The sequence below is a fragment of the Saxophila tyrrhenica genome, assembly GCF_035928015.1.
Source record: "Saxophila tyrrhenica strain CCFEE 5935 chromosome Unknown scaffold_5, whole genome shotgun sequence".
NCBI classification, from domain to species: domain Eukaryota; kingdom Fungi; phylum Ascomycota; class Dothideomycetes; order Mycosphaerellales; family Extremaceae; genus Saxophila; species Saxophila tyrrhenica.
The window spans coordinates 239,784-267,651 of NW_027041737.1; the positions used below are offsets into that span (position 1 = coordinate 239,784).

A 27,868-nucleotide genomic window follows, 5' to 3' on the forward strand; every position below is an offset into this window, starting at 1 on the left:
TCGCTGACCGCGGCATATGCTGTATCCTCCGTGGTGGTATCCCGTCCCAACACCCTGCTTAAAGTACTATTCGATCGACAAATGCAATGAAAACATCCTTCACTCGCCTCCGGTACCAGACGGCGGCCCAGGACGCTCAGTCGGTACAGTGGATCCCGCTGAGGCATCTCCGCCGGACACAAGAGTCGGCGCTATCCTCCTCTTCTTCGCCCTCTCTTCCACATCTTCACCTGTCCCAGAAGCAACGCTCTCGCGCTTGACTCCTGCTGCGACATTGCTGGCAGCAGTAGCTGCAGACTCGACACTGACGTTGCTCTCCCGCTTCATTCCAGCTGGAACCAAGCCTGGCACGCTGTTAGTGGATCCATTCGCATGGTGACCAGGTGTCTGCGGCGGGGTAAAGAGTGGCATACCACCTGCAGCGACTGGCGGCATCGCACTCATTTGTGGTGTTGGGTTGTTGCCGGGATGTGCGTTTTGGTCAGGCACACGTGCGAAGCTGCTTTCCGTGCCCATGCTCGATGCGGACATGCTGCGGGCGGGTGAGGCAGGTCGTTGTTGTCGGTCCGTTGAGAACGGCAACGGCGATGGTCCGCCTGGCAATGCATTGCTGGTAATCGACGCTTGTCGGGGAACCGAGGTCAAAGAGGGTTGCTTTTCGTGGCCGGCTGCGGTTGGCGTCGCTTGTGGTGATGGGGCAGCCGAATTGGCCTGGGCCACTGCAATGGGCGTAGGTGTATGCCTTGTACCAGCAGGCGGGTGGTGTACGCTCCCAAGCTCACCGGGTGCGAAAGTAAGCGCAGAGCAGAATCCGTCAGAAGATGTCATAAGCAGTGTGTTGCCATCGCCAGACCATGTCAGGTCGGTGAAGGTAGAGTAATGCAGATTGCTGACGACACACAAAGGCTTCTGTTGCTGGGTGTCATACACATGGACAGCATCTTGCGTCGCGACAGCGTAGATGATCCGGTAAGGTAAGCTGAATGCTGGTGTGGGTCCCGCTGGCGGTGCCGGTGTGGATGCTTCCGAATCGACTGGCTGCCGTGGCGATGCCATCGAAGCCACGCCTGGGGACGGCGAAGGAGCCGATTTGAGAGGTGGAGGATCCATGCTGGAGTGTGAGGTGGGTGGCTTGGCTGGCATTGCTGGTCCCGGCAACGATGGAATATCTTCGTCTGGATGCCTTGTATCGATTGCGATTTCCTTGGTCTCGCTGCTACTGCCCCGGAGACTGTAGTAGATTGGTGAGCAGCGCACTGCTATTGAAGGCTTCTTGTGCCCAGGTAGATAGGCGACGGGAGGCTTATTCAGGCCGGCTCGGGTGTAGATGTAGACTGTGTTGATAGTATCGTCCTTGGTGTGGTCGCCACCGGGACCGAAAGTCTTGTATTGACCGGCTGGAGTGAGAAGGAGGCTTCCGTCGGGGGTGAATGTCAGCCGGCGGAAGAAGGAGGTAAATGTTTCATTGGCGTAGATTGGAGCGTTCCTGAATCCAGGGCCAAGACCACCGGATAAGCTGGGTGAGGCAGAAGGCATGACTGCGGGGAGCGGCATGGTCGATGGGCTGGGTGAGACCGATCGTCTGTGACTTTGACCAGCTTGAGATCCGAAGGATGATCTTCGGCTGTGTGAGGTTGGTGGTGGGTTCATTGGTAGAGCCAGAGACTGAGGAGTGTCCGGAGCTGAAGGCCGCGGCGAGCCTACCGCATCGGCGAAAGCGTCCTGCATGAAGGAAGCTCGGTGGTTGGTGAGATCTGGTGGAGCTGGGCTGTTGGACGATATTCGGCGGCCAGGTAGGTCCATCTTGGTGACTCTATTGTGTGGATCTAAGGAGAATTGGCCGTCTTTCGTCTTGAGGGTGTAGATGTGTACTGATCGGTCTGAGGACTGCGTAGCCACAAATTCGTTGAGTGGGTCCCAAGCAACGCCCTGGACGTAGTGGTTGTGCTCTGCTATTTGTCGTACAGTATGGCCTGCGTGATGTTAGTGGGCCATCCCCGTACGCTTCTTGAGGGAATCTGGTGCTAACCATTGCTGGCGTTGTATATCGTCGCAACATTGTCCATGCTGCCCGTCACGAAATATGTGCCATCAGGAGACCATGCTAAGTCGTAGATTTCGCTTCCGCTGTTCGACCGGCACATTGTCTTGACCCGCCAGAATTCTACATCCTCTTGTGCATCTTCTCCGAAGCTCGTCTGGGCAGAACCATCAGCGGGCGTCCACACCAGGACATTGCCGTCGTCTCCAGCTGTTGCAAGTAGCTCGCCTGGGAGGGGTCAGTAGAACCCAGTTCGAGAAAGATAGCTTATAAATACCCCTTGGACACCACCGGACGACATTGACAGCTTGTGTATGTCTTTTCAAAGTGGACAAGTAAGTGACCTTCCTTTCGTCTCCATTGGTCTCGACCTTCCATATCTGAGACAGTTATCAGCTTGGAGTGCGTGGTTCTGTTTACCGTGGGGTGCCTACCCGGACATGGTTGTCGCCGCCTGCAGTCGCCAACCTGCCTTTGCCATGGGGCTCGAAGTGGGCTGAGTAGATTGGGGCGTTCTCGTCGTGCCAGGCGACTAACAGAGGTGCCGCTTTCATCTTGACGGTGTTGGCTGGCTCGAGGCCGGAGGTTCAGTAGATGTCGACAAAATGGTGCAATTGATGGCGAGAAGTTATTGCGGTTGCTGAAAAGTTGTTGTTCTCCCACGAGCAGCAATGGACGCTGAAGGAGTGAATGGAGCGGCGTCGAAGGAGGGCGGAAGAGGTCGGTGTTTCGCGAAGTGTGGTCGTGAACGGTCGACTCGGTCTTTCAATCCTTGGCTGGATGTAGGCACATGCGACCGGCTGTACGTTCCACTGCGTTGTCGAAGCAGTATGCAAGGTGAAGTGAGGAAGGAGGTCTTTCGGTGCCGTTGGTGGAAGGAAGCCAGCCGTCTATGCTACACGAAAGCCGTCTGGATTGGGTTAGGCTGGAACGCGGGGCAGGATTAGACGCGCGAGCTCGCGTAATGTGGACCTCACCTCCTCCTTCGGAGTTGATATGGAGACAATTCTCCGTGAATGTGTGGAGGATTACCTTTGAATGAACTCTGTGATGGCAGGCTTTGGCAAGATTGTGGAAAGACAAGCAAGCAAACGGGGACAGCTATGCGGAGGCAACGTACGCAGAAGGCTGATACGCAGCGTGCGGTTGAAAGAGACGGACGGCTTGGTGAAGAAGGATTGAAATAAAGTTGTTAAGACCGCGGCGAGTCGATGGCCCATGGCACGATATCCATCGTTGCCAGATCTCGAAACAATTCCCTTTCCCAGGAGACTGTGGTTCTTTCCCCAAGCCTCGACGGTTCCGATCCATCGAAGACCGACCCAAGGTCGACAGCGTAATGTCAATGTAGAACTGTGATCGCAAGTCTGCCGTCCTGTCCATATGAACAACGCTGACTCAGCTATCACATAGCTATGATATACGGCAATTTGAAAACCTGCTTTCATCACATCACATGATGTCCTCATTCCTCATTGGGTGCGTTCACATCAACAGTCCACTCAATTTGATTAGCTGCTAACTGTTCGCCGCAGTCTAGTGGTCGTACGCTTCTCCTTCTTCCAATGAGATTGGTCAAAGCTAACAACCGACTGGATGATTTCCGCTGCACGTGATCCCCTCGTCCTCTCAGCATCTGATCATCAACTAATACCTTTCCAGTGTCATCAATCGTGACAAGAAACGCGGGAGACCAGGGTTCGATTCCCGTCAGTATACACATCCTCATTGGCTGCTAGAAAAATCTCTAACAGTCTCCGCAGTGATGGGGAGCTCCCAGATGTCACAGGCATCTACAACAATCTTTTTGTCCCACATCGACCCTACAACGATCTCTTTTGTCTTCCATCGATCTCACAACGATCTTCTATCTCTCCCTTCTAAGGCGGCTTGTCTTGAGGGGTTTGTTTGTATAGAGACCTCGGGTTATGAGTTTTGCCCCTCCGCCGGCCAATAACGCCCGTTGGCCGCAACCCGTGGTCTTCAACACCGAACGACGATCGTTTCGGTCGCCGTGCACTTCGTTTCGTTCACGACAGTAATAATTCCTACGTCCCTTCACTCTGTCCACAACGTTGGCGGTGAATAAATCCTGCTTTTCTTGCCTCTTACCAGGACATCTATACGACCACTTTTGATGCTCTCATCTGTCCGTTTCCTTGACCAAAGCCATGCGGTTCTTCTTTTTACTATATAGCAGCTTCCTATCAACAGCTGCAGCAGGAAAGGCAAAAGACTACACCCAATATGTCAATTTATTGTAAGCACTCCAGCCCTTCTCCTCCACTACACTACTGACCACCCAGCCTCGGAACCGAAAACGGCGGCAACATGTTCCCCGGCGTCGTGCCCGAACCACATTCAATGGTCAAACTCGGACCGGACGTCGAGGACGGCACAACGGACGCCTACAGCGGCTACCTACCTTCTGGCCAAATCTGGGGCTTCTCAATGATGCACGAGTCTGGCACCGGAGGAGCTCCCAAGTATGGCGTCGTCAATCAGATGCCCCTGTCCGGAAATTTCAAGAACCCCCTCTTGGACCTAGGTCAGAACCGCACTATCAACGACACAGCTGAAGTCGGATACTACAAGTCATCTTTGGCGAACGGGATCGATGTCGAACTTGCGGCTACCGCTCATGCGGGGATGTACAAATACAGCTTCCCTGCTGGGGAGAACTCGATTGTAGTCGACGTCTCGCATGTTCTGCCATCCTTTCGGGGCTTGGGCTGGGGTCAAGGCTACGCCGGCGGCAGTTTTGAGCTTACCAAGGACGGGTATACTGGAAGCGGCATATATAACAACGGGTGGAACATTGCGCCAGACTGGACAATCTACTTTTGCGGCCACTTCAATCAGAGACCAAAACGAATGCGGACTTTTACCGGCCATAACGAGAGCTTGACCACGTATGACCAAACCTCTTTAACAAACGGAACGTACAGACAAGGCGGCGTCTTCACTTTCGATGCCAAGAATGTGACATCTCGAGTGGGCATATCCTTCATCTCAACGGAGAAAGCCTGCAACAACGTAGCAGCCGAGATACCCAAAGGCACCAAGATTCAAGCTCTTGTCAAGAAGGCACAAGCCAAATGGAATCAACAGCTGTTCCAAAAAGTCACCACAACCGAAACCAACACGACGGTCCTTTCCCAGCTATACTCGTACCTTTACGGCATGAACTTGCTGCCATCCAACCGCACCGGAGAGAACCCACTTTGGGATTCAACAGAGCCGTATTACGATGACTTTTTCACATTCTGGGACCTGTTCCGCTGCTCCACATCGCTGTGGCAAGTTCTCCAACCAACAGCGTACGAAGAGATCATTCGCTCGCTGATCGACACCTGGCGACACGAAGGCTGGCTACCAGATGCGCGGTCCTCAAACTTCAACGGCAAGACGCAGGGCGGTAGCAACGCTGATAACGTGCTTGCTGACGCCTACGTCAAGGGTGTCCGAGGGCAGGTCAACTGGGATGATGGATATGCTGCCGTGAAGAGGGATGCCGAAGTCACACCGCCGAACAACCATGATCCAGTCGCTCCCGATGCAAGCACAAAAGAGGGCAGAGGAGCGCTGCCGGATTGGAAAGAGTTCGGTTATATTGCTCCCAACTTCACCAGAGCGGTTTCGAGAGCTGTCGAGTACGCTGTCAACGACTTCAGCGTCTCGCAGGTCGCTCAAGGGCTGGGGTTGAAGAAGGACCATAAGAAGTACATCGAGCGTTCGCGAAATTGGAGAAATCATTGGAACCCGAAGCAGAAGAGTTTGGGCTTTTCTGGCTTCATGGTTCCGAGATACGCAAAGGAAGCAGGATTCAAGAACAACAGCTTCGAGTACCCATACGATCCACTGCAATGTGGGGACTGCTACTGGGACTCTCCGTATTATGAAGATGTGAGTATCAACTTCGCTCCAGCCCCAGAAAGCTTGCTGACAACTGCCGCAATCCAGGTACCATGGTCGTACTCGTTCAACGCCCACCACGACATCTACCATCTCATCTCTCTTTCTGGGGGGCCTGAGACGTTCGTAGAGCGCCTGGAGACCTTCTTCAAGCCCGACATTCGAGAGGAAAACGAGGCATACGGCAGCACAATCTTTAATCCAGGCAATGAGCCAGCATTCACCACACCGTACCTGTTCAATTTCGCTGGCAGACAGGATCTTTCAGTCAAATACTCCAGACATGCAGCGTTGTCGTACTACAACGCCGGTAAGAGTGGTCTGCCAGGAAATAGCGACGCGGGAGCCATGCAGACATGGCTCTTGTGGAATATGATCGGGTTGTATCCTATTACTGGCCAGACGACGTTTCTCATCGGCTCGCCGTGGTTCGAGCATCTAGTGGTTGATCTCGAAGGCGGAAAGACGTTGACTATCACATCGAAGGGAGGAAACAGGGAGACAGCGTACTACGTGCAAAATTTGAAGGTCAACGAAAAAGCCTGGGACCAGAGCTGGGTCACTTGGGAGGATGTCTTCGCCAACGGTGGCAGGCTGGATTTTGTCCTTGGTGAGGAGCCTGTCAGGTGGGCGAATGAGTCGTTGCCACCTAGTCCAGCGTCGGATTGATGACATGAGCTTATCGTACGGAGTGCACAAGGCCGTCTTGCTCAAAGAAAGGCAGTGAAAATGCGCTCAAGCCCCGAACTTCCAAAGTCTGTCTCCTCGTGTCTGCGCCGGCAAGTTCAAAGGCTAGGACCGTCAACATGAGCCGGGAGGATTTTCGTGATTGCGCCACGAGCGCCGCAAGAAGACCCTTTCCAGTTTCACCAGCGCTAAGAGCGGTATAGCTGCAGGAAGCCCTCCATCCACATGCTGATCACGAGATATCAATTGGGGACGCAGCATCCGTCTCAGCTTCTCAAGTCACGAAGTAAGAGTTTGCAAATAATGATGTGGAGGTCGTCTGGGGAAAGCCACAGGAATGCTGAGCGAGACGGTGAGGCGGGCCAAGGAGACGAGGTCTAGACCCTCGCATCTCGCATCTCTCGATGTCGTGCTTCTACGACTACCATCTCGTCCAAGCCGCGATATGGGGTGCGTGACAAGCTCATGTCCAGTCTCACCCTTGGCTATCCACATCCCTGTCCTTTCGTCGACTTCACCATCTCTGCGTCCTGCAATTTGACTTCTCCTTGACATCTGCACCATCTACAAGCTTGAACGAACCTCCAGGCTGTATACGCCGAGAGGCGGACCTCATAATCATGGCGACGTTAACGACGACGGTGACCGATGTGGTCACGACGACTCTGACGACCACCAGCGCAACCGCTGCAAGTACTGCCAGAGCGCCGGAGCAGGGGGGAATTTTGGACGGAATGAACCCGACAGATTATAGTCCTAATAGCCCTGTCATTCTTTTCATCATACAGGTCTGTCTGCTTGCTCTGTACCGCTCAAATCATACTCCTGCTAACCCTCAACAGGCCGGCATCATCATCATATTCTGCCGTCTCCTACACTACCCGCTATCCCTCCTCCGACAACCTCGTGTAATTGCTGAAGTGATAGGAGGCGTCATCCTCGGGCCTTCGATCATGGGCCGTATCCCAGGCTTCACAGATGCCATCTTTCCAACCGAATCGATCCCAAACCTCAGCTTGGTCGCAAATCTTGGTCTGGTGCTGTTCCTGTTCATTGTGGGGCTGGAAGTCGACTTGCGATACTTCGTCAGCAACTGGAAGCTTGCGATCAGTGTGGGAGTCGCGGGCATGGCCTTACCATTCGGACTCGGATGTGCGATATCTTGGGGTCTGTACCACGAATTCAGGGACGAGGAAGGCCTTGAGCCGATCGCCTTCGGGACCTACATGCTGTTCATCGGTATTGCCATGGCGATTACAGCATTCCCGGTCCTCTGCCGTATCCTGACCGAGCTGAAACTGCTGTCGACGCCTGTGGGTGTCATTGTGCTCTCCGCTGGCGTGGGAAACGATGTAATCGGCTGGATCCTTCTGGCTTTATGCGTGGCGCTGGTGAATGCTGGGAGCGGTCTGACAGCTCTCTGGGTCCTGCTCACTTGCCTTGGATATGCGCTGTTCCTCGCCTTCGCCGTCCGACCAGCCTTTGTATGGGTCCTACAGCGAACGAGAGCTCTCCAGGATGGACCCAGTCAAGGCGTTATTGCTCTGACGTTGCTACTAGCCCTGGGCAGCGCATTCTTCACTGGTGTGATTGGTGTACATCCCATCTTCGGAGCGTTCATGATGGGCTTGATCTGCCCACATCAAGGCGGGTTCGCAATCAAAGTCACGGAGAAAGTAGAAGATTTGGTCGGTGCTTTGTTCCTACCGCTGTACTTCACTCTCTCTGGTCTTTCAACCAACCTGGGACTGCTGGACACCGGCATCACTTGGGCATATGTCATCGGCGTAATATGCGTCGCCTTCTGCGCCAAATTCGTAGGCTGCTCGCTAGCTGCTCGATTGAACGGGCTGGTCTGGAGAGAGTCGTTCAGCATTGGCGCTCTGATGTCTTGCAAAGGTCTCGTCGAGCTGATCGTGCTCAATATCGGGCTTCAGGCGAAGATCCTGAGCACCAGGACGTTCACCATCTTCGTGGTCATGGCTCTGGTCACTACCTTTGCTACAACGCCTCTCACAGCAGCGCTGTATCCACCTTGGTATCAACGAAAGCTTGAGGCATGGAAGCGAGGCGAGATCGATTGGGATACTGGAGCTCCGTTGAATGACGCCGGCACGGGATTGGAAGAGGACGGAATCACAAAGGAGAAGCTGGAGTCATCAAGGGTTAAGAGCCTTGTAATCTACCTTCGCTTGGATAACATGCCGACCATGCTGGCCTTCCTTTCGCTCCTCGGAGGCAGGCAGCCGGATGTTCCCATTCGCAGGCACCCTCAACTTACCACTCAAGAGAATGGTGGGCAAGTAGATCCTCCCATTTTGATTAACGAGAGGAAAAGGCCGGTCGAAGTCCATGGAGTTCGTCTTGTCGAGCTCACAGAGCGTAGCTCAACAGTGATGAAAGTGGCCGAAGTTGACGAGTATAGCGCCTTCGATCCAGTACTAAACACGTTCAGAGTCTTGGGTCAGCTGTACAACCTAGCAGTGTCTGGCGAGGTGTCAATCGTCCCAGAGAACTCTTACGCCGAACACCTCGTCTCAAGAGCGGCCGAAGAGGGTTCGGATTTACTCGTTCTGCCATGGAGCGAAACAGGCAGCATGAGTGAAGCGCAAACCATCTCCAAGGACAGTGAGCAGCAGAAGCTGGCCAGCGATTCTTACTCGAACTTTGTCGGGAAAGCACTGAATAGCGCCCGTTGCAACACTGCAGTCTTTATCAACAAGGGTTTCAGCGGAAGTCTCAAGCAGAGACCACACGAACTGACAAGACGTGTAAGTGCTCGGAGCATGCGGAGCGGCCATCGCGAGCACTTAACAGCACTCCCAAAGTCCGATCGAAGTCACCATATTTTTCTGCCGTACTTTGGTGGTGCAGATGGACGAGTTGCACTCAGGCTGCTTCTGCAGCTCGCCGAGAACCCGGAGGTCACTGCCACCATTGCGCACTTTCCCTCAAGTGGGAGCGCAGAGCATACTGAGCAGTCCGTGTCGCCAAAGGGTGTGCAACCGGACCTCCAAAGGACGTTCTCATCTGAAGACGACACTGCGCTCTTTGCTACAATCCAGCGGTCCTTGGCTGCTGAGCTTCAGAATAGAGTGATCTTTGACACGGCCGCAGCGTCATCAACACCGGTACAGGATGCTGTTGCTCGGATTGCAGCGGAAGTTGGCCAGAACCCCAGGAATGGCGGGGACATTGTCATTGCAGGTAGAGGTGTGCATCAGGGTACCGGCGATGCGAGCTGTCTGGGCTCGATGGCTGATGCTGTTCTGGGGAGCGGTGTCGGGGCCAGCCTACTGGTTGTGCAGGCGAGGGGTAGTGGAGCGGTATAGCAGTCGTGGTGGACGTCTGTTCCATGATAGCATGATGGATGACGATGTACGAGCCAATGAGTTCATGTTCCGTCCGAAGTTCATGAGCCCAGCACGTGACTGTCCCAGCACTTTCTTTGCTTGGCTTCCCGGTTTTTTCTTCTTCCTCCCCACCCCGCCGACTTTCACATGTCAAACTTTCCGACTTCATCTTCCACGCTAACGGCGGAACTGGAACCGTGGCCGGCAGCCAGGCACAAGTGGAGCCAGCCATTGGTTCTCAAGGCTCTGCGGCTGCGAGTGACTGCCTCAGATGACAGCCTGACCCTCGCCTGCGCCGTCATCGCACTCACTCCGAGCAACTGCAGACGACAAAGCACCACGGACAGACGTTTTCAGTACGACCCAGCAGTCATCAAGAAATCCCGTATGGTCACCACATCGTCCGAGGCTAGGGGCCTAGAAGAAGACGACTCTGATGAGATCTGGCATCGCTCGGCTCTGTTAACTCAAGAAGCCTTAAAGATCTGGCTCGGGTGTACGCTGACGAGTCGCACGGCAGCTGCAAGGTCGATCCGTGGTGGCCAATAAGCGCGGTAGGTCATCTGGGTATATTCACGAGACACTCGATCTCGGAAATGTGTGTGGTAGGAGCAGACCAACAGCACTTGCGTACACTTCTGTGTGTTTCGTCGCACAACGGCGACTGACCTCACGAACACATCATCATTCTTGCTTGCTGACCGCTGGCTGAATTGTCACTGCCTGGTACGCTTAATAAGTTTAAGGTAGGCACACGATCAGGGCACTAGTTCTAGTTCTCTACTTAGCCTACTTTTCTTATAGTGCTTTGCGCGTGACCTCAGAGCGGTCAGTACCGTCCTAAACAGACCTTTGCTTTCTATCGACTCCAATCTGCCAGAGCGCAGATGCAACGGTTACCCAACTCGGTGTGCGCTTGCAACGTGTCATTCAGTCAACAATACGTTCAAGTGTGCAATTGCTGAGGCCTTGCGGATGGAGCCTTCCGACTTACGTCACTACCGAGATGCTATTCGACCTCCTTCCAACGCTCCCTTCCGTTTCCGCCTACGTATTCACGCGAGACACACCTGGAAAGGAACCTCAGAAGTGCCACAATCAGGATCCACCACAGGCGCCGTCGAGCCAACAGTGCGATCATCACAGACTCGGTGATGCACCCAGCATGGCGCGACCATGCGTCCAGACTACCATTCATGTGCTTTCAATAGACATTTCACAAAAGCTCAGGTCGGTGGCGACCCTGTCTAACTGGCTTCCAAGGGACATCGAGGATATCGATCTAGACGACTCGCGCAAGCTTGCCAGACGATGCCGACTACTAGAAGATCGCGCTGCTGCACGGACTCCCAAGGAAAGGCGGCGCATCGATAAGCAGCTCTATGAGCTTGAAATTGCGTCGGAAGAAGAAGCCCAGCGACGGAAGGGTCTCTTTGATGCCGGACTTGTCCTTGAGCGCTCCCAGCGACTAGAGAATGCTGTGCATCGACACGATATACCCGAACTCATAGAATTGATCCGCACGCTGGATTCGCGCAACGTGGGTGGATTATGCAATCCAGAGTTGTACGACCATCCTGGAGTTCCAACCGAGCCAACAATTGGGCGCTATCAAAGGGCAGTCATCAACGCATTCGATTTGCTCACGATGGCCTGCCTAGGCGAAGACGACGAGCCCGATAAGCATGAAATCCTCGAAGCTTTGAAACAGGCGAGAGTGTAGGTGCACTACGACCACGAGGAAATCATTCCACTGGAAATGTGCTGATGAGTGATGCAGCATTTATGGTAATACCGCTCTCTGCTGCTCCGGAGGCGGCACCATGGGTATGAGCCACATCGGTATCATCAAGGCGCTGCGTGACATCGACAGACTGCCTCGAGTGATTTCGGGCTCTTCCGCCGGTGCAATAGTGTGTGCTATACTATGCACGAGGTACGACGTCATCAAGACAACGGCATGAGACCGTCAGAACGCCAGCCGCTAACATATATGCTCCAGAAGCGACGAAGAGCTTCCGAAAGTACTGGAAGAGTTTTGTCACGGGGATCTAGCAGTGTTTGTAGGAGCTCACGAGCCGACCTGGTTGCTTGCGCGAGGCATTGCAGCCTGTTGGAGGGGCGCCTTCTTCGATAGCTCCAATCTCAAGCGTGTTATGAAGGGCCATTTGGGCGACATGACCTTTCTGGAAGCCTACAGCAAGACTGGCAAGGTGAGTCAACATTGCTACGATTGCTCCCAACGATACTGTGGTCTAATTCCGCCACGGCACAGATCCTCAACATCACGGTATCGAGCCCAGAAGTAGACGGCGGGGCAAACCAGATTCTGAACTACGCCAATTCCGCAAACGTAGTCATCTGGTCGGCAGTTGTGGCGTCTTGTGCGCTACCATTGGCGTTCAAAGCAGGCCGGTTATATGAAAAAGACCCGATCACGAAAGAAGTTCATCCTCGCGCAGATGGTGTACACCATTTTGACGGCTCTTTCCAGAGCGACATCCCACTACGACAACTGGCGAAAGAATGGAACTGCAGCTATTTCATAGTCGCGCAGAACAATCCGCATGTTCTGATAGCATCGCAGTCAAGTGGGTACTCGATGCTTATCTGAAGACTTTGTGCTGACATACGCATGTAGGGAGGAGACTCGGCGAAGGGACGCTCGGGAAAGCAGTGGACCGTCTATGGCTCGCCGCTTTCCAACAGTCCACTTACATCTTGCCTAAGTTTGGAAGATATGGTAAAGCCCTTGCGGGAATCCTCGATCAACCATACTCTGGCGACATCACCATTAGTCCCGAATGGACGATCAAAGGCACCCTCAAGGTACTCTCCAATCCGACACCAGACTTCATGGAAGCATCGAGGAGGATCGGCGAGCAGATCATCGAGCCGTACCTACCGATGATCAAGAACCATATGAAGATTGAACGCGCCCTCGAGCGGGCGTACAGAGATGTGACGGAGGCATGCCATTTCAGTGAGAGCCAGAGCGATCTGCGCCGCTTGCGACTCGGGCATGCTGCCAAACTGCGGCGGCTTGGCAGTACACAGAGCATGCCTGGTCTCAATGCACGGTCGACCAGTCGGAGCGTCACGAAAGGCCACAGGAGAGCGAAGACAGAGACTGCTCCAGATGTTGAAACCCATTCCAGCCACCAGCAGTCATCCGACTCATCGTCCAGCGACCGCCGCGCCAAATTCAGCCTCGACCTAGACGACGACTCAGACAAGCAGGCAAACGACAACGACTCCGCCACCTCACGCACGCCACCACAAGATCCAGTCGAAGACGACTCAGACATGGAATCCAAACCATGGCTCCTGAAATCCCACTCCGCCCCCTCCTCACCACGACCCTCAGCACGAACCGTGTTCGACAGCCCCACAAAATCAAAACACCCAATCGTCACTCCCTTCTCCCTGCTCATGACCCCAGCAACCGACCGATCCGTCTCGCCCGAAGTCCGACGCGCTACGTCGCCAGATGTGCCAGTATCGAGGAGAGATAGCGCCCGACAACCAGGATCCGCCGTCAGGATCTCTGCGAGGTCGCCGACGAGGACTCCGCGGGTGATAAGGCGGACGCAGAGCCCGAGGGATATGTTTAATGTGAGAGATGCGCTGCCGCGGCCGAAGAGGAGGAAGCGGAATTTGAGTACGGGGCATTTGGGGGTGCGGCAGTGAGAAAGAGGGCATGGGAGGATGAGTGGGCATTTGCAGGGCAGGGCAGGGGAATATGCCCGTCCTTCTGCCGTTCATGTATACAGTGTTCTATAAGTATTAATGCAGAGCCGAAAAAGCCGGGGTGAGCTTAACAAAGCACACCACGCTTGAGCTCCTTTGATTGACTGATGTGTCAAATGCTTATAAGTTTACGTCCAAGAACTGCAAGCACCAATCTCGCCCAACCACTCCTATAACTTCATCCCCAATGCCTTGTGCACCCTCATCGCCTGCCGTATGCTCAAATCCAACATAATCTCCTCACTCCCACCCGGAATCGCATAGGCTCGGACGTCACGATACAGCCTCTCAACCTTCGCACCCTGTCCACCGCGACTATACGACAGCCCGCCGAAGATCTGACTGGCTTCTCTGGCGCAGAACTCGAAGCTGTAGGTACAATCGTCAGTAATAAGCCCCAAAAAGAGAAGGGGGATGGTACGCACGTCACAGTACTCTGCGCCTTCAACCCAGCAATCGCACCCCCCAGCTTCAACATCGCCTCCGTATCATTCATCTTCTGACACTGAAAGATCAAGCTCTCGAGCCACGAATACGACGCTTCGATCTGCCGAGCCATGTGCGCGAGTTTCATGCGGATGACTTGGTGGTTGATCAACTTCTGCCCGAAGGTGCGGCGCTTGTTGGCGTATTTGACGCTCTCTTCGTAGCAGACGCGGCTGAAGCGGATGCATTGGATGATGATGCCGATGCGCTCGTGGTTGAAATTCGTCATTATCACTTTGAAGCCTTGATTCTCTTTGCCGATGAGGTTCTCGACGGGCTGGTTGGGAGGGTGGTTAGTGGTTTGGGGAGAGGTTGTTGGGGAGGGGGACTTACGACTTTGGTGTCCTCGAAGGTGATGTAGGTGGTTCCGCTTGACCAGACGCCCTGGCAGTCCATCCTGCGGGTGCTGACGCCGCCGTGCGAACGCTCGATGAGGAGGACCGAGATACCGTTCATGCCCTTGTCGGACGTGCGGACGGCTACGGTGAAGTAGTCACACCAGATGCCGTTCTGCGATGGACACATCAGTCTTCGGTGGCCATCCCAACAGCTTGCAAACATACCGTAATCCACTTCTTCTCGCCATTGACAATATAGTGCTTGCCGTCTTCGGTGAGCTTGGCTTCGCAGGTCAGGTTTGCAACATCGCTCCCGGCCTATAAGATTTGTCAGTATCGGACTCAGATCGCTCAAGATGATCACCTCTTACATCTGGCTCTGTGATTGCAAGACATATCCGCTTGTCGCCGCTCAAGATCTCCGGCAGGATGCGCTTCACCAACGCAGGCTTGCCGTGCTTCACAACCGGAGGACAGCCAATGCCAAAGCCACCAATCACGTTCCAGACGAAGCCACCAGAGCCAGACCGGGACAGCTCGTCCGTGAGCAGCATCTCGTGGAACAGATCCCACTTCTCCGGAGGCACAGACTTGACTCTGGCGTCTGTGAGATGCGTGGGGTAGTTGTGCACACCCAGCAGGCCAGCGAGATAGCCTTTCTCGCCCATGGCCTTGTACACACTGTCTGGCACCTTCTTCGCTTCATCCCATTCAGTCACGTTGGGCATAATCTCATCCTCCATCCACTGCCGCACCTCATCTCGCAGCGCGGCGTGTGTCTGGTTGAAGTAGGGTGTGTGGTAGCTCTGGTACCAAGAAGGATCGGCGTATGGGATCATGGAGCCGTATGCATCCATTGCTTCCTCCTCTTCCACATCTTGAGTTGGGACGACGGATGCCGTGCCAGCCTCCGGTACAGGCTCAGCCTTCTCTTTCTTCTGGGGAGGTGGAGTCGCTGGAGGAGATGGAGGAGCGGCGGGCTGAGCTTTGGTGTCCAGGGAGCCGACTTGGAGCTGCGGTTTGTACTTCTTCAAGATGGCCTGTAATGAATGGTCAGCATTGGCTCCAATGGGCACGTCCGCCACGCGCTCTTCGGGTAACTTATCATTGTGATATTTCCAAAACTGCTTTGAAGCGTCCTTGCCAGCTACTCGCTGAAGGACTAAAGGTTCTGTTAAACCACACTGCCGTTGTGATGCGTAGTGGGCGATGTTGCTCACTCTTCTTGCCGCCAGGATGCTCTTCCTGGAACTTGCTAAGATCGTAGACGTCCTCGTCGACAATGAGGTACAGATCGGTGGGCTTGTTGTGCGAGGCTACGTCGCTCGCGCTGAATGTTTTGGCCATGTTGAGGATAGGAGAATGGGACTGATGAGGTTTGTGGAGATGCGGAGGAAGAGTATGGAGAGAGAGAAGGAAGACAACAAAGAAGGCGACTCTTACGCTCTAGTCTGATCACCAGGTCACGTTGTCCACCGCACGGCGCGCACACGACTCCGCCAGGAGCATGTGAAAGTCGGCATTACCCCCAGACTCTGCGGCTCCCCGAACACGATCACATGCGCGTCTGTGTTGCGCTGATCGAAGTCAGCCGCCAGGAGCTGAAGTCGATTGGTTGCATTCATCGCCGAGGACCGAGGGATGACGTTTAGCTTGCAGACGCCGAGCATGTGAAAGCCAAGACATCTCCGATCATGTTGTCCTTGCTGCTGGACCACGACTGATTCAACCCAGAGCAAGTCCATCTGCTTAGGCCGGTGAATTGGGCCAGTTGGTTAGAGCAACGACAATGCTGGTCTTGAGGACTGAAGAGCAGGGCGGGACTGCCTAATCCGCGGTTGCGATGCCCTGGCTTCTGTAGGAGGCGGACAGCATCCGCGCCTTGGCCACTCTCAGAAGGCGTCCAGAAGAACAAGGGCCTTTTTCGGAGAAGATGGCAGCATTGGTGAGTGCTTCTATGTGTACACCAAACATGTAAGTCAACGCCAGGTCTGGCAGACTTCGTCTCTCCTTCGAGCAGCAAGCTCAAATGTCATACTACGTCACAACCATCCTCTTCTCCGAGCTCAAGACCATCTCCTCTTTTCCTCACTGTGCTATTTCTCCTATCTACCCTCGAGCAACACTCCGATCGAAACACACATTCCACCACAACCATGCCCGACACCAGACCAGTAACCATCATCCCCGCCTCCTCCCTCGCCCAGTCCGGCGGCCAAACCGACGGCATGATCCGCCAAAACGCCCTCGTGAACCTCACAGACCAAATCTGCGCCTCACGCATGATCGCAAAACCCCACTCCTCCTCAGCAGTACACCACCACGGCGACCAAGACACGGTGGTATTCGCTTTCTCCGGCCACGGGACGATTGTGAGCGAGGGCGGGAAGAACAAGCAGAAGCTGGCACCAGGGGATTACGCGCTGATACCTGCGTGGGCGGAGCATCAGGAGGTCAATGAGGGGGATGAGGAGGTGGTGTGGTGTATTGTGCGTGCTCCGGGGCCGGCGCCTAAGGTGGAGAATTTGAGTGGGTGGAGTTAAGAGTGAGGGGAGAGGTGGTATCGCTGTGAGAATATTGGGAACGTCTTGTCTTGTAGGAGTACTGTATGTTCTTGTAAAGCGCAGCTGCAAGACATTCTGACTTCATCGCCGAGCACGCTACACTTGTCCACGTTCTCCGAACGACTCCATCTCTTTCTCTTTCAAGTCTCCGTCTCGTCTGAACCCTCAATTAGACGCCCCTTCTCCGCAGCAACCAACTTCCTCTCTTCCGCAACCAACTCCCTCTTCTCCCCATCCAATATCTCTCCTTTCAGAGACAACAATTCCTCACTGTCCAGCGCGAGTCCCCCTTCTCGATCCAGCTCCCTCCTTCTCCCATCCAACTCGCTCTCCTGCCGAAGGAGACCTTCGTGAGGAATGGCCCGCTGTTCCATTGGGACTAGGAAAGCGGTCTCGAGAATTGATCGTATCTGCTGGTGGAATCGCTTTCGCTCTTCAAATTCGTCCCTGTCTTTTCGGAGTTGGTCTTCCGCCGCCAAGATGCGTGCGAGCTCGTCCGCGAGGCTTTTTAGCCGCTGTTGATGCCGTTGCTGCGATGCCTTGTTCTGGTGGAGTGCTTCGCGGACTTCTTCGAGCGTCTTGCTTTGGTGGGCGCGCATGGAGCTTGTGTTGGCGGGATCTGCTGATGCGCCTTTCGTGAGGAACTGTTAGCTTGACGCTGACGGCATTAGACTGGACGACTTACTTTGGCCGAGATGCTCTGCCATGATGGCCGTGAGGTGGGAAGGACCAGGTAGAAGAGGAGTTTTTGGAGGTGAAATGAAGGTCTTGGATGGAGAATCGCACTCCATTATATGGTAGCCATGCTGTTTGCTCACCAGAATCCTAGAAATGCTGCCTATCGTGGCAAACTGTCCTGGGCAACACCAAGGCGGACGGCAGCCCTTTGTCCACGGTAGATCATGCGTCTGCAGCTTGCCGGATGACTTCGCCCACCAGCTCTGCGCAGATACTGATGACAGGAGCAAGACTGTTCAAACTTTGCCATAGTGGCATGTCCTATGCCCGACCGCCTTGCAGGCGCTTGCAAGCTGCACTTGGGCATGGTGGGATCAATAGAGCCTCGAATGGATGCGGTACCGCAGAGTGGACACTTCTTCGGTGAAAGTCTTGTGATGGAAGTCGGTTCGATAGAAATGCGAACCTCTTCAGCGATGCCAAGATGAATGCGAGCCACGGGCGGTCGGTTCGAGCTCCATCTCAATCTCACACAGTCCAGATCATCATCTCATCCCCTCATCCTCCTCATAACCTCCTCTCCTAACGACATCTCCACTAACCCCTCATCGACGACCGCCTCCAACGCTTCGATCACGTCCCCGCGAGCGCTCTGAGAGCTGCCTTGAAAAGGCGCTTCCGTCACCTCAATCCCGTACATCAGCGCACCGATATCAGCCGCGATCGCCCATCTCTGCTTTGCTTTGACTTCCAGCTCGTCGTCTCCATCCGATTTTGCCAGCTGGGCACCGCCTTTGTAGAATTTCTGGGCGTTCTGTATAAGAGTTTTTGCACTGCGCTGTATACCTTCAGACAGTGTTGTGCCTGGTGCGGAAGCTAGGCGATGCCGTAGCAGCTCGACGTCGCCTTTCGATCCGTAGACTTTCGGCTTTCGGTCTTTGGCATCTTCGTCGTCTAATTTCAGAGCGGCGCTGTATAGATCTTGTGCGGTCTTCAGCTGGTTCCAGCACGTCTGTGCTGCCGCATCGGCTGGTCCTTGGAAGCGGTCAATGATAGATAGCGAGAGTTCCGTGCGTGCCTCAGCTTCCGCGCAAAGGGCGTGGGCTGACTGCTCCTTGCCTGGGAGATCGAAAGTATCCAGCCGCTGTAGGTAAGTCGCCATCTCAATCGCTACAAAGCTGAACTGTGCATCGGCGAAGGCGGCGATGAAGATTGCCCGGTCCAATCCGATCGAGAACCGAGCTGCGTCTTGCAGGTCTTCTGGAAGTAGGGAGATGTAACTTGCGGCTCTCTTCTCCGTGAGCGAGTGAGCCATGTCGCCGTAAGTCTGCACAGCCGACTGGTCGACCAGGGGTACCAGCGTTGTCAGGGCTGATAGCGAAGCATGGACTGTATCAAGTAGGTCGCTTGCTGTGATCGGTGCCTCTACAATAGCAGTCTGCTCTGACGCATCCGATCCATTGGTAGATGCTGGCTTCTCATCCGGATCAATAGGAACACCACCATCCTCAAAGTCTTGAAAATCCACCTGCTGCTGCTCGAGCATCATTTCCTGCCGTGACAGACAGCCAGAAAGCAGTTCCAACGACTCCTGAAGTAACGGGATGGCATTCTGAGACTGTCCATCCTCAGAGAGCTCTTCAGCCAGACTGGTCAAGACCTGAGACGTATTAAACAGCGTGTCCGGGTTCTCCTCGTTCAACCGCAGCGCATATCGATGCGATTCCAAGGTCTGGCCAAGTAGCTCTATCAATGGCAGGCCAACATGCTCCGCAAGAGCAGGATGCTGGGTCACCTCGAACTCCAGTCTCGCCTTGTTGTAAGCCAGGTCGAAGTTCGTAGGATGCCTCTGCAAGCCTTTGTCGTAGATCTCCAGTGCTCGAACGAAGGCTCGACTTGACTTGGCTGGGTCACCCACTCGATGTTTGCCTCCGGCTTCTTCCTCCTTGTCGGCCAGTTCCTGGTAGTCATCCGCTGTCTCCGGATCAACGGCTTTGGCTTTTGGCTTCTTCGGCGGGCGGGTGTGCTGCTTTGGTTTGGCCATGGTCGTTGTGTGTGCTCCTGCTATAACTCGATCGGGTCCCGGTCCGCCTGTCCTCGAGTATGCCTCAGGGTTGAGAGCCACAGGGCCTGTTTCGGTGAATGCTATCCTTCTTCCGCACGTGGCTGGCCGGACGTCCTCGATCTCGGTGCAGCGTTGGTGGCACTGCAGCGGGTCCCGTTTTTCAAGCTTTCAGCGGGATGCCATCACCTCGCATGAGCATTCACTTCGAGCTCCTCGCACACCAGCCTGCTTCATGCAAGTCACGGACAAGCTGCGATGCACGCAAGTAGTTCCGCTCATCGGCCGTCTCAGGATCGTGCAGTGCAGTTGGAGCGCGAGATGCAGCACGCCCGAAGCAGGTCTTGGGAAAGGCCCCACCCGTTGGAAGCCGCCAGAAATCCAAAATGATTATGTTTGGGAGCTGTCAAAAGGCGCCTATCGTAACCGCTCGTCATCGCTCCGACCTTCACGCTTGCACTTCCGTCGGTCAGCATTTGATAAGTTCCGGATCGTGCGTGCGACCCATGCGACTCCTCCTGGCACTACTGGCAGCGACTGTGATCACACTGGCATGACTGAGTGAACGAAGACGCACGAGCTACGAGAAACAACATCAAACAACCGCAACCATGGGCCGACCACCGAATCTCTACTCCTTCCAGTCCATCGACGACGAGCTCGCACCGAATCTCCGGAAATATGTCCTCGAGCAGCAGAACGAAGCACTGAAGCGCCACGGCGTCTTCCGGGTCGCAGTATCTGGAGGCTCACTTCCAAAGACTCTTGCCAAAGCCCTTCTTGCACCTTCAAGTGGCGAAGGGGACACGGTCGAGTTCCCGAAATGGGAAGTCTTCTACGCCGACGAGCGATGCGTGCCACTGGACCACGAGGACTCGAACCACAAGCTCGTGAAGGAGGAACTGCTCGACAAAATCCCCTCTGACATGGGCCAGCCGAAGGTCTATCCGATCGAGGAGCAGAATCTGGAGAACGAGCAGGAGGTCGCAGATCAGTATGAGAAGCTTCTGGTCAGCATCTTCGCTGCTCGCGACTCTGTTAAGCTCCCGCTGTTCGATCTGATACTTCTCGGCTGCGGCCCGGACGGCCACACCTGCTCGCTCTTCCCGGATCACCCACTTCTGAGAGAGCAGGATGCCTGGGTCTATTCCATCTCAGACTCCCCAAAGCCGCCATCCAAGCGCATCACTCTCAGTCTTCCTGTCGTGCTTCATGGCGCGAAGATTGGCTTCGTGGCGACGGGAGGTGGCAAGCAGGAAGTGCTCAAGAAGATCTTCGAGACGGAGGAGGGCAGCAAGCTACCTTGTGGGCTGATCAATGCTGGAGCGGGCGACAAGGTCAGCTGGTTTTGCGATTCGCCGGCCGTGGAGAATGTGAGCTTTCCGCGCAGGGGGAGCGTGATGTGAGAGGGACTTGGAGGATGCTGGGAAGCACCAAGGCCGGCAGGTTTGTGCTACGAAGACATGACCAGGAGCGGTATCAGAGCTAGGCCATAGATACCTATGGAAAGGACGGTTAATGCTGTCTGTCAACCAAAGCCGGAGCTCTGAAGCAAGGAGGTTGATTCTTTAACATTACATGTGCTCTCTGCAAAACTTGTAGACAAGCATCTGTCACTCACCCACATACTAGTTCACTGTGGCATTCTCGTTCACTGCCCCTCCAACGCATCGTGGACAGTTCGTTAGTCGCCTTCACTGGTGAGTCGGTTGAATTCACTTGTACGGGAAAAAGAAGACGGTATTGGTTATCTCATTTCAATGTGTCTTGTCTTGACCACCGCGTTCTCACACTTCACTGCTTCAATATCGCTTCACCGTCATTTATTGGACGCCTCCTTCCTTGTTTGGTGGTAATTTAAGGTTTCAGGACGTCACGCGGCGCGACCTCTCGTGTCACCAGCAACAACAACTTCAGTCCTGTTCCCTCTCTCTTCCAACCTTCACACCCACCACAACTTCATAACACTCAAAACATCGTCGCAACCTCGTTACAACCACCACCACCGCAACGATGCCGCCGAAGAAAGGCACTAAAGCGAAAGCGACGCCTGCGAAAGCCGCAGCCGCCGCGCCAGAGATGCCGGCCACTGTGACAAACAGCAGAGGCAAGGAGTTCGAAACGACAGCAGCAGCTGGACGCTCACGTCGCGCGACTGCCGCCGTGCCGAATACATCGGCGCCGCGTGCGAAGAAGGCTGCTACTACCTCGAAGAAGACGGCACCAGCTGCGCCGACGAGTGAGTCCACTTTTGCCATATTGATCGCATAGAAGCTGACAGACCGTAGCGACAGCGACCGGCAAGAAGCGCGGCAGGCCGGCGAAGGCGCCGGTCGAAGAGGAAGAAGAGGAAGAGGAAGACGCGCCGGAACCGCCGAAGAAGCGTGGACGCCCATCGAAGGCGCCAGTTGAAGAAGTTGAAGACGTTGCGCCGACGCCACCAAAGAAGCGCGGTCGCCCAGCTAAGAATGCGCCTGCTGTCGCGGTCGCTGAGAAGGCCCCACCGAAGAAGCGTGGCAGGCCGCCGAAGGGAGGAGAGACTACCAAGATCGCGGCAGACGACGATGCGGCTGCTGAGCAGCTTGAAGAGGAGCTCGTCGACGAGGCTGAGGGTGCTGAGGACGGCACAAGTAAGCAGATATCATCTCCTAAGAAGCGCGGACCGGGCAGGCCTCCCAAAGCCAAGGGTAAAGACAAGGCCAAGAAGACTGTCGCCGCGGCTGCTGCTTCCAATGAAGACGCTGCTGAGGAGGTGGTCGAAGAGGATGAGGAAGAGCAGGACGTCTCCACCGACAGGAACTATTGGCTGATGAAGGCGGAGCAGGAGGATAGGCTCGAGACCTTGGGGGATGGGAGCGAGGTACGTAACATGTCCTCCCCTCTCGTTGCGCACAGCCATGCTGACTTGTTATTCAGTACAACGCGAAGTTCACGATCGACGATCTTCGCGAGAAGGGCGGTCCTGAGCCGTGGGATGGCGTGCGCAACGCAACGGCTTGCAAGAACATGAAGGAGATGAAGCTGGGCGACCTTGCGTTCTTCTACGCTAGCGGCGGGAAGAAGGGCAGGCTGCCAGGCATCGTCGGAATCATGGGTGAGTGCTGACCGTGTAGTCGTTGTCGTTCACAGCTAATATCATGTAGAGATCGTCAAGGAGGCGGAGGCTGATCCGGGCGCGTTCGATGAGAACAACGCCTACTATGTCAAGAATGCGAAGACGCGTGGCACGGAGGCTAATCCGCGCTGGTTCATGGTGCATGTGGAGTTCCGCAAGAAGCTCACGAAGCCAGTGACCCTCAAGGAGCTCCAGAAGTACACCATGGAGGGAGGCAAGCTGGCGAATATGCAGGAGATGAAGGCGGCTCGACTGAGTGTATCGAAAGTGACGCGAGAGGAGTGGGAGTTCATCACCGATAAGCTTATCGAGGGCTATGAAGACCAGGACGAGGAAGGGTTCGCTGCGGTGGCGAATGGCACCACGGGCGTGAAGGCCGATGAGGATGTCGACATGGCTGATGCCGCTGCCGGCGAAGAGGCTGGCGCGCTTCCAACTAGCACCACCAACGTGCCCGATATCCAGGAGACCACCGAAGACGCCGAGATACCAACCACGGACTCTCTCACTCTTGCTCCAGACACCACCGCCACCTCCTCCCGCCCAAGCTCTCGTGTCGGCTCCAAGAAATCAGCTTCTCGCGCAGTCTCACGCGCAGCTTCGGCGAAGCCAGCCTCTCGCGCCGGCAGTCTTGCTCCACCAGGCCCTGCTGCTCGTGGTCGCAGCCGTACGCCGTCGACTCAAGTCGCTGAGGAGGGAGGACAGGGACTGGGTGCTATTGATGAGTGAAGTGGTGTGACATGGTGTTGCTGATCGCAGAGCTGACGGCAGTTGCTGGCGTCGGCGAGGATATCAGTGGCTGTGCTCGCGCCAGGTCAATGCTTGCACGAGTATCGTGACTGGTCAGTAATGTTTCACACACACAAGACCACCTGCTTTCAACTTGCTTGCGTTCACAGGGCGTCAGGGTACGAATGGCATATGATGAAGGATCAGTGGGCAGAGCGAGGCGTTCTATGGACAAGGGATGCTTTACTATGGGATGTGATGATGTGATACGAGCAGCGAGATACCCTTGTGCATGATGATACTTTAGCTTGAAGTTGTGCTGGCAATGCTTTCAACCCGACTGTCTGCTTCCATTCATGTTCTGTTCCCACTTCTGGATTGCTCCAAACAAGTAGCTGCGCGACCAAGCGGTCTCAGGCTGCTGTGCCGCTGCCCATCCGCGGACTTTCAAAGTGACAACAGGTGAGAAGGCCTCGTTCAGGTTCACTGTTGGTCCTGGGCCATGATGGGTTTCGCCGAAGTGGGATGCTCCTCTCGCGATGACCAATATGCCTCTGGCGCCTCAGAGAGGAGAGGGATGCAGTTCATGCTGGTCCTTTAAGGCGACCAGGCCAGGAATGGAGCTCTTAAGCATCACGAGCTTTCCATTGTCGTGCTACTGTACTGCCTCTGCTTCTACTATGCTGGTCGGTGCGTCCACGAACTCTTCGTCATCATCTTCGTCTCCATCACCACCTCCTTCTCCAATTTCAACATTGCTCCCGTTCAAGGCTTTGAGCTCTCGTCGGTACTCGCAGTACTCCGGTATATCGAAAGGATCCACATTGTTGCGCCGGCATGCTGACTCCATCAGATTCCACCATGCCGCCTTCTCTGTTGCAGGATCGTCTCGGATAATGGCACAATTCGCGTCTCGATGTCTGCAGAAGTTGACTGCAGGGGGCTCACCGTTCTTGTTTGCGGCCAGGGGATCTAGACCGACAAGCTCTGTAGCAGCAAGAACGTCAAAGACGCCAACCCCAGCATAGATCGCTGCGTGGTGCAGAACATTCCTACCATTTGGGCCCGCTGACCAGTCGATCGAGCGCTGTATGTTCTCGTCAGCGGCGAGCCTCTCGCTGCATGGTACTGCGAGGCGCTTCACAGCAGCTATTCTTGAAAAAGGATATCAACTCGAGGTTTGTATACACGGCGTCCACTCACCTTTGCCCATTCTGCGGCACTCAGAAGTGCAGAAACACATCCCACACTGTTCTCAAATACCGCGTGATCAATAGGCTTCCATCCATTGGGGGCGCTAGCGTTGATATCAAGACCTCTCTCCACGAACAAGCTACACACTCCCGCTCTCCCCATGAACGCTGCATAGTGGAGTGCAGTGCCCCATAAGTGGGAGAAGTGGTTGATGTTTGCGCCATGTTTGAGAAGCGTGTCCAGCATATCATCCTTGGTATCTTGCAGGGAGAAATGAGGAGGCCTCCCGTCGTTGTCAGTCATGCCGACTTGGCTTCCTGCATTAAGGAGTGCCTTTGCAATCATGGGAACTCTCTTGCGGCAGGCATAATGCAGCGCAGTGCAGCCACGAGTGTCCTGTCTGTTCGGATCTGCTTTCCAGCTCAAGAGAAGATTGACTCCAGCCAGATCGCCCCTTCTTGTAGCCCAGTGTAACGGCGTCATGCCTGTTTTGTCGCCAACGTTGACATCAGCATAATTATGCTCCATAAATTCTGTGAGGGAAGAGCTTCGATTCGCCTGGAATACAACCGCCTCATGAAGGGACGTAAAACGCGTGGTGTCTACTGTACTCCCAATGCTCTCTGCCAGCCGTGGGGATTTAGGCCATAGTTGTAGAAGGTGGTCCAGTGGTGACATTTGGTCTTCGTCTTCCCAGGCCTCATCGAAACCGACACTGCAGAGCAATTCGTAGATCCCCCATTCAGCCTTTCCAGCTGCCCACTAAGAAGACGATATTAGATACGCTCAACGCACACTTGATAGCCACAAAGTTCGGACAAATCTTCTCGGTCGCCTGACTTGGACTCACGTGCAGCAATGTTTTACCAGAACCACTTATTGTTTGCGGTGACGCTCGCCTCACTGAGAGTGCCTGCTTGACAAAGTGAAGATTGCCCTGTTCGACTGCATAGAACACCGTCAAATCTCGAGCGATGACCGGCACTTTCAGATGTAGCGATGCACCAGGTCCAGCCAGATCCCCAGAAGTGCTGGATAGCATCATTGCCCGAGAAGCCACCCATCGCGGGAAGTAGTAAGTAATTTGTGACTTGGAAGATGGACTCCGACATGGTGGGTAGTCACATTGTTTGGTCCAGATAAGGCTTGTGTAGCTGAAGAGCAGCCGGCCAAAGACATCCTGAAGCGACCTAGGTGTTCGAAAGTAGGATTGCCGATGACACTGGCATCTGCACAGTCTTGGACAGCGCTGAAGGGCGATAGTCGTGTTGACTGCTACGACTTCTCGTCAGGTAGTGGCCTGGTCTGGGGTGGTCGTCTCCGTACCGCTAGAAGAATCCTCCAAACCACTAGATGGACCAGATGCATGATCGCTCGAATGACTTGAGAGGGGCTGCACACCCTGGCGTTGGGGAGCTGTTCTCATCTTCGTCATCCTCGGCGATACAAAATCTCTCGACTTGATTGGCTAGCGATTGTACTTGCTCAGGAGGACGTTGCCGTGTTGGCGCGCGCGATCCAGCATCCAACATATGCTCCGACGAGAGAGTTCGAAAGTCTTGTGTCTGAATGGCGATGGTCCCGAACACGTCCCTAGTAGAGAAGAGCGTCAACAAACGAGTTTCATTCCGGAATGAACGGTACTAAATAGTGGTGGATCAAGAGTACGAGAGGAAGAGAAATGAGGCCGCGCTTCGTCCTGATTGACAAGCCAACATAGTGATAGGGTACAGCCCATGCAGACGGACGTAACAGACCTATCCTGAGCATGAAGAACCTCGTCCCGTGGAGTCTAATCAGCACACGAAGGCTTACCTAGTCGTTTGTGGACCCAGAACCATCAAGGCAGCCGTGAGGTTGTCGCGCGCGTCGCGGATATTTTGACGCAGATGCTCAATCTTAGACGCGGCCATAAGCCATGCTCGTTTCGAAACCTTTGGGCGGCCGTGCTCGTCGACTCCTTCGCTTGCTCTCAGATGGTACTCAATTTTACTGTCCAAGTCACGAACGCTTTGCTCGACGTTGCCGAGAAGTAGACACAGGTCCGCTTCGTGCTGTCGGTAGGTGTGCCCGCCTTGCATCTGAAGAAGTGTTGACTGCACCATCAAGAGGAGGCTTCGCAGCGCGGTTACTTCGTTCGACAGCGCCGTTACATCGTCAGGTGCGTGGCGAGAGGATAGTAGCTTGTTTATCCCCCTCTCAGTGCCCGCTATGGCGCCGAGTACCGCGATAGAGCTCGCAGCGATCGAAAGAGGATCCATATAGTGCTTTCCAAGATCGAGCTGGAGCCGGAGCCGCTCGCCACTTGATCAATGAACGTACGACCCGGGCTGCTCCAGAGTGGGCGGCGAGCTCGGCGTGTTCGACGTCTGGCACGGTGTAGAGCTTTCGCGGACTTCAGGATCCTGCGCAGCCGTGTCTGGGTGTCGTATGCTTCGTGGTTCTCTGTAAAGCTAGGGTATGATCCTCGAGGGCAAAGCCACTGCAAGGAGAAAGACTAGTTGTAGGAAGAAGTATTGAAAGGAAATATTACTCGACGGATGAGTTCAAGAGAATGGTACGTGTGTCATCTACTCACTGTTCTGCGTCCGGGCCGCAAGGCTCAGCTACTGCTGCGGACAAAGCAATAGGTACATGTGCAGGGGTTTAGGTGCTGCGGTCGTTCCATTACGATGCCAACATTGTGAAGAACGTTCAGGCGATTTTCCGATCAGGTGCGCAGCTTTGCCGCCCACAAATGGCAAGAAAGCATGCTGTAGGTCATGAATTTCTTGAAGTCGAGTATTTTGAGGACGTCGAATGTTGCAGTTCGAGAAGAAAAGCTTGTTCCTCGTCACGTGTGTCGCGCCTTAGCGTGTTTCCAACGTCATGCTGCCTAACCGCGACTCTCAGCTTCAAGATATTGCAACTTTCCTCAAGATCGTCCTGCACCTCATGCCGCCCTCGACCTTCCAAC

The 27,868-nt window shown here is 54.7% G+C and overlaps 12 protein-coding genes across 12 annotated transcripts; 6 read left to right on the forward strand and 6 right to left on the reverse strand.

Annotated features, from left to right (window-relative positions):
- Positions 1–99: 99 nt before the first annotated feature.
- On the reverse strand, positions 100–2,595 carry CAC2 (Chromatin assembly factor 1 subunit; the record flags this gene model as incomplete). The annotated part of the gene is made up of 4 exons (XM_064800684.1): positions 100–1,973; positions 2,030–2,269; positions 2,319–2,421; positions 2,476–2,595. The coding sequence occupies 4 exons, from the start codon at positions 2,593–2,595 to the stop codon at positions 100–102; spliced, it is 2,337 nt and encodes a 778-aa protein (XP_064660635.1).
- A 1,777-nt stretch (positions 2,596–4,372) lies between these two features.
- Positions 4,373–6,625, forward strand: LTR77_003428 (uncharacterized protein; the record flags this gene model as incomplete). The annotated part of the gene is made up of 2 exons (XM_064800685.1): positions 4,373–5,947; positions 6,005–6,625. 2 exons carry the CDS (start codon positions 4,373–4,375, stop codon positions 6,623–6,625), a joined length of 2,196 nt encoding a protein of 731 aa, XP_064660636.1.
- Positions 6,626–7,263: 638 nt separating this feature from the next.
- Positions 7,264–9,975, forward strand: LTR77_003429 (uncharacterized protein; the record flags this gene model as incomplete). Its single annotated transcript, XM_064800686.1, has 2 exons — positions 7,264–7,431; positions 7,486–9,975. The coding sequence occupies 2 exons, from the start codon at positions 7,264–7,266 to the stop codon at positions 9,973–9,975; spliced, it is 2,658 nt and encodes an 885-aa protein (XP_064660637.1).
- Positions 9,976–11,161: 1,186 nt separating this feature from the next.
- On the forward strand, positions 11,162–13,686 carry TGL5 (Lipase 5; the record flags this gene model as incomplete). The annotated part of the gene is made up of 5 exons (XM_064800687.1): positions 11,162–11,715; positions 11,777–11,932; positions 11,999–12,209; positions 12,272–12,587; positions 12,638–13,686. 5 exons carry the CDS (start codon positions 11,162–11,164, stop codon positions 13,684–13,686), a joined length of 2,286 nt encoding a protein of 761 aa, XP_064660638.1.
- A 230-nt stretch (positions 13,687–13,916) lies between these two features.
- Positions 13,917–15,917, reverse strand: LTR77_003431 (uncharacterized protein; the record flags this gene model as incomplete). Its single annotated transcript, XM_064800688.1, has 6 exons — positions 13,917–14,115; positions 14,172–14,509; positions 14,566–14,742; positions 14,796–14,888; positions 14,942–15,732; positions 15,791–15,917. 6 exons carry the CDS (start codon positions 15,915–15,917, stop codon positions 13,917–13,919), a joined length of 1,725 nt encoding a protein of 574 aa, XP_064660639.1.
- An 809-nt stretch (positions 15,918–16,726) lies between these two features.
- LTR77_003432 (uncharacterized protein) lies at positions 16,727–17,113 on the forward strand (the record flags this gene model as incomplete). Its single annotated transcript, XM_064800689.1, has 1 exon — positions 16,727–17,113. The coding sequence occupies one exon, from the start codon at positions 16,727–16,729 to the stop codon at positions 17,111–17,113; it is 387 nt and encodes a 128-aa protein (XP_064660640.1).
- A 161-nt stretch (positions 17,114–17,274) lies between these two features.
- Positions 17,275–17,841, reverse strand: LTR77_003433 (uncharacterized protein; the record flags this gene model as incomplete). The annotated part of the gene is made up of 2 exons (XM_064800690.1): positions 17,275–17,765; positions 17,820–17,841. The coding sequence occupies 2 exons, from the start codon at positions 17,839–17,841 to the stop codon at positions 17,275–17,277; spliced, it is 513 nt and encodes a 170-aa protein (XP_064660641.1).
- Positions 17,842–18,362: 521 nt separating this feature from the next.
- On the reverse strand, positions 18,363–19,856 carry LTR77_003434 (uncharacterized protein; the record flags this gene model as incomplete). The annotated part of the gene is made up of 1 exon (XM_064800691.1): positions 18,363–19,856. One exon carries the CDS (start codon positions 19,854–19,856, stop codon positions 18,363–18,365), a length of 1,494 nt encoding a protein of 497 aa, XP_064660642.1.
- Positions 19,857–20,485: 629 nt separating this feature from the next.
- Positions 20,486–21,280, forward strand: SOL1 (suppressor of los1-1; the record flags this gene model as incomplete). The annotated part of the gene is made up of 1 exon (XM_064800692.1): positions 20,486–21,280. The coding sequence occupies one exon, from the start codon at positions 20,486–20,488 to the stop codon at positions 21,278–21,280; it is 795 nt and encodes a 264-aa protein (XP_064660643.1).
- Positions 21,281–21,887: 607 nt separating this feature from the next.
- Positions 21,888–23,718, forward strand: LTR77_003436 (uncharacterized protein; the record flags this gene model as incomplete). The annotated part of the gene is made up of 4 exons (XM_064800693.1): positions 21,888–22,113; positions 22,163–22,734; positions 22,791–22,968; positions 23,018–23,718. 4 exons carry the CDS (start codon positions 21,888–21,890, stop codon positions 23,716–23,718), a joined length of 1,677 nt encoding a protein of 558 aa, XP_064660644.1.
- Positions 23,719–24,373: 655 nt separating this feature from the next.
- On the reverse strand, positions 24,374–25,954 carry LTR77_003437 (uncharacterized protein; the record flags this gene model as incomplete). The annotated part of the gene is made up of 3 exons (XM_064800694.1): positions 24,374–24,805; positions 24,922–25,674; positions 25,763–25,954. The coding sequence occupies 3 exons, from the start codon at positions 25,952–25,954 to the stop codon at positions 24,374–24,376; spliced, it is 1,377 nt and encodes a 458-aa protein (XP_064660645.1).
- A 307-nt stretch (positions 25,955–26,261) lies between these two features.
- LTR77_003438 (uncharacterized protein) lies at positions 26,262–26,993 on the reverse strand (the record flags this gene model as incomplete). The annotated part of the gene is made up of 2 exons (XM_064800695.1): positions 26,262–26,505; positions 26,728–26,993. 2 exons carry the CDS (start codon positions 26,991–26,993, stop codon positions 26,262–26,264), a joined length of 510 nt encoding a protein of 169 aa, XP_064660646.1.
- Between the last annotated feature and the right edge of the window lie 875 nt (positions 26,994–27,868).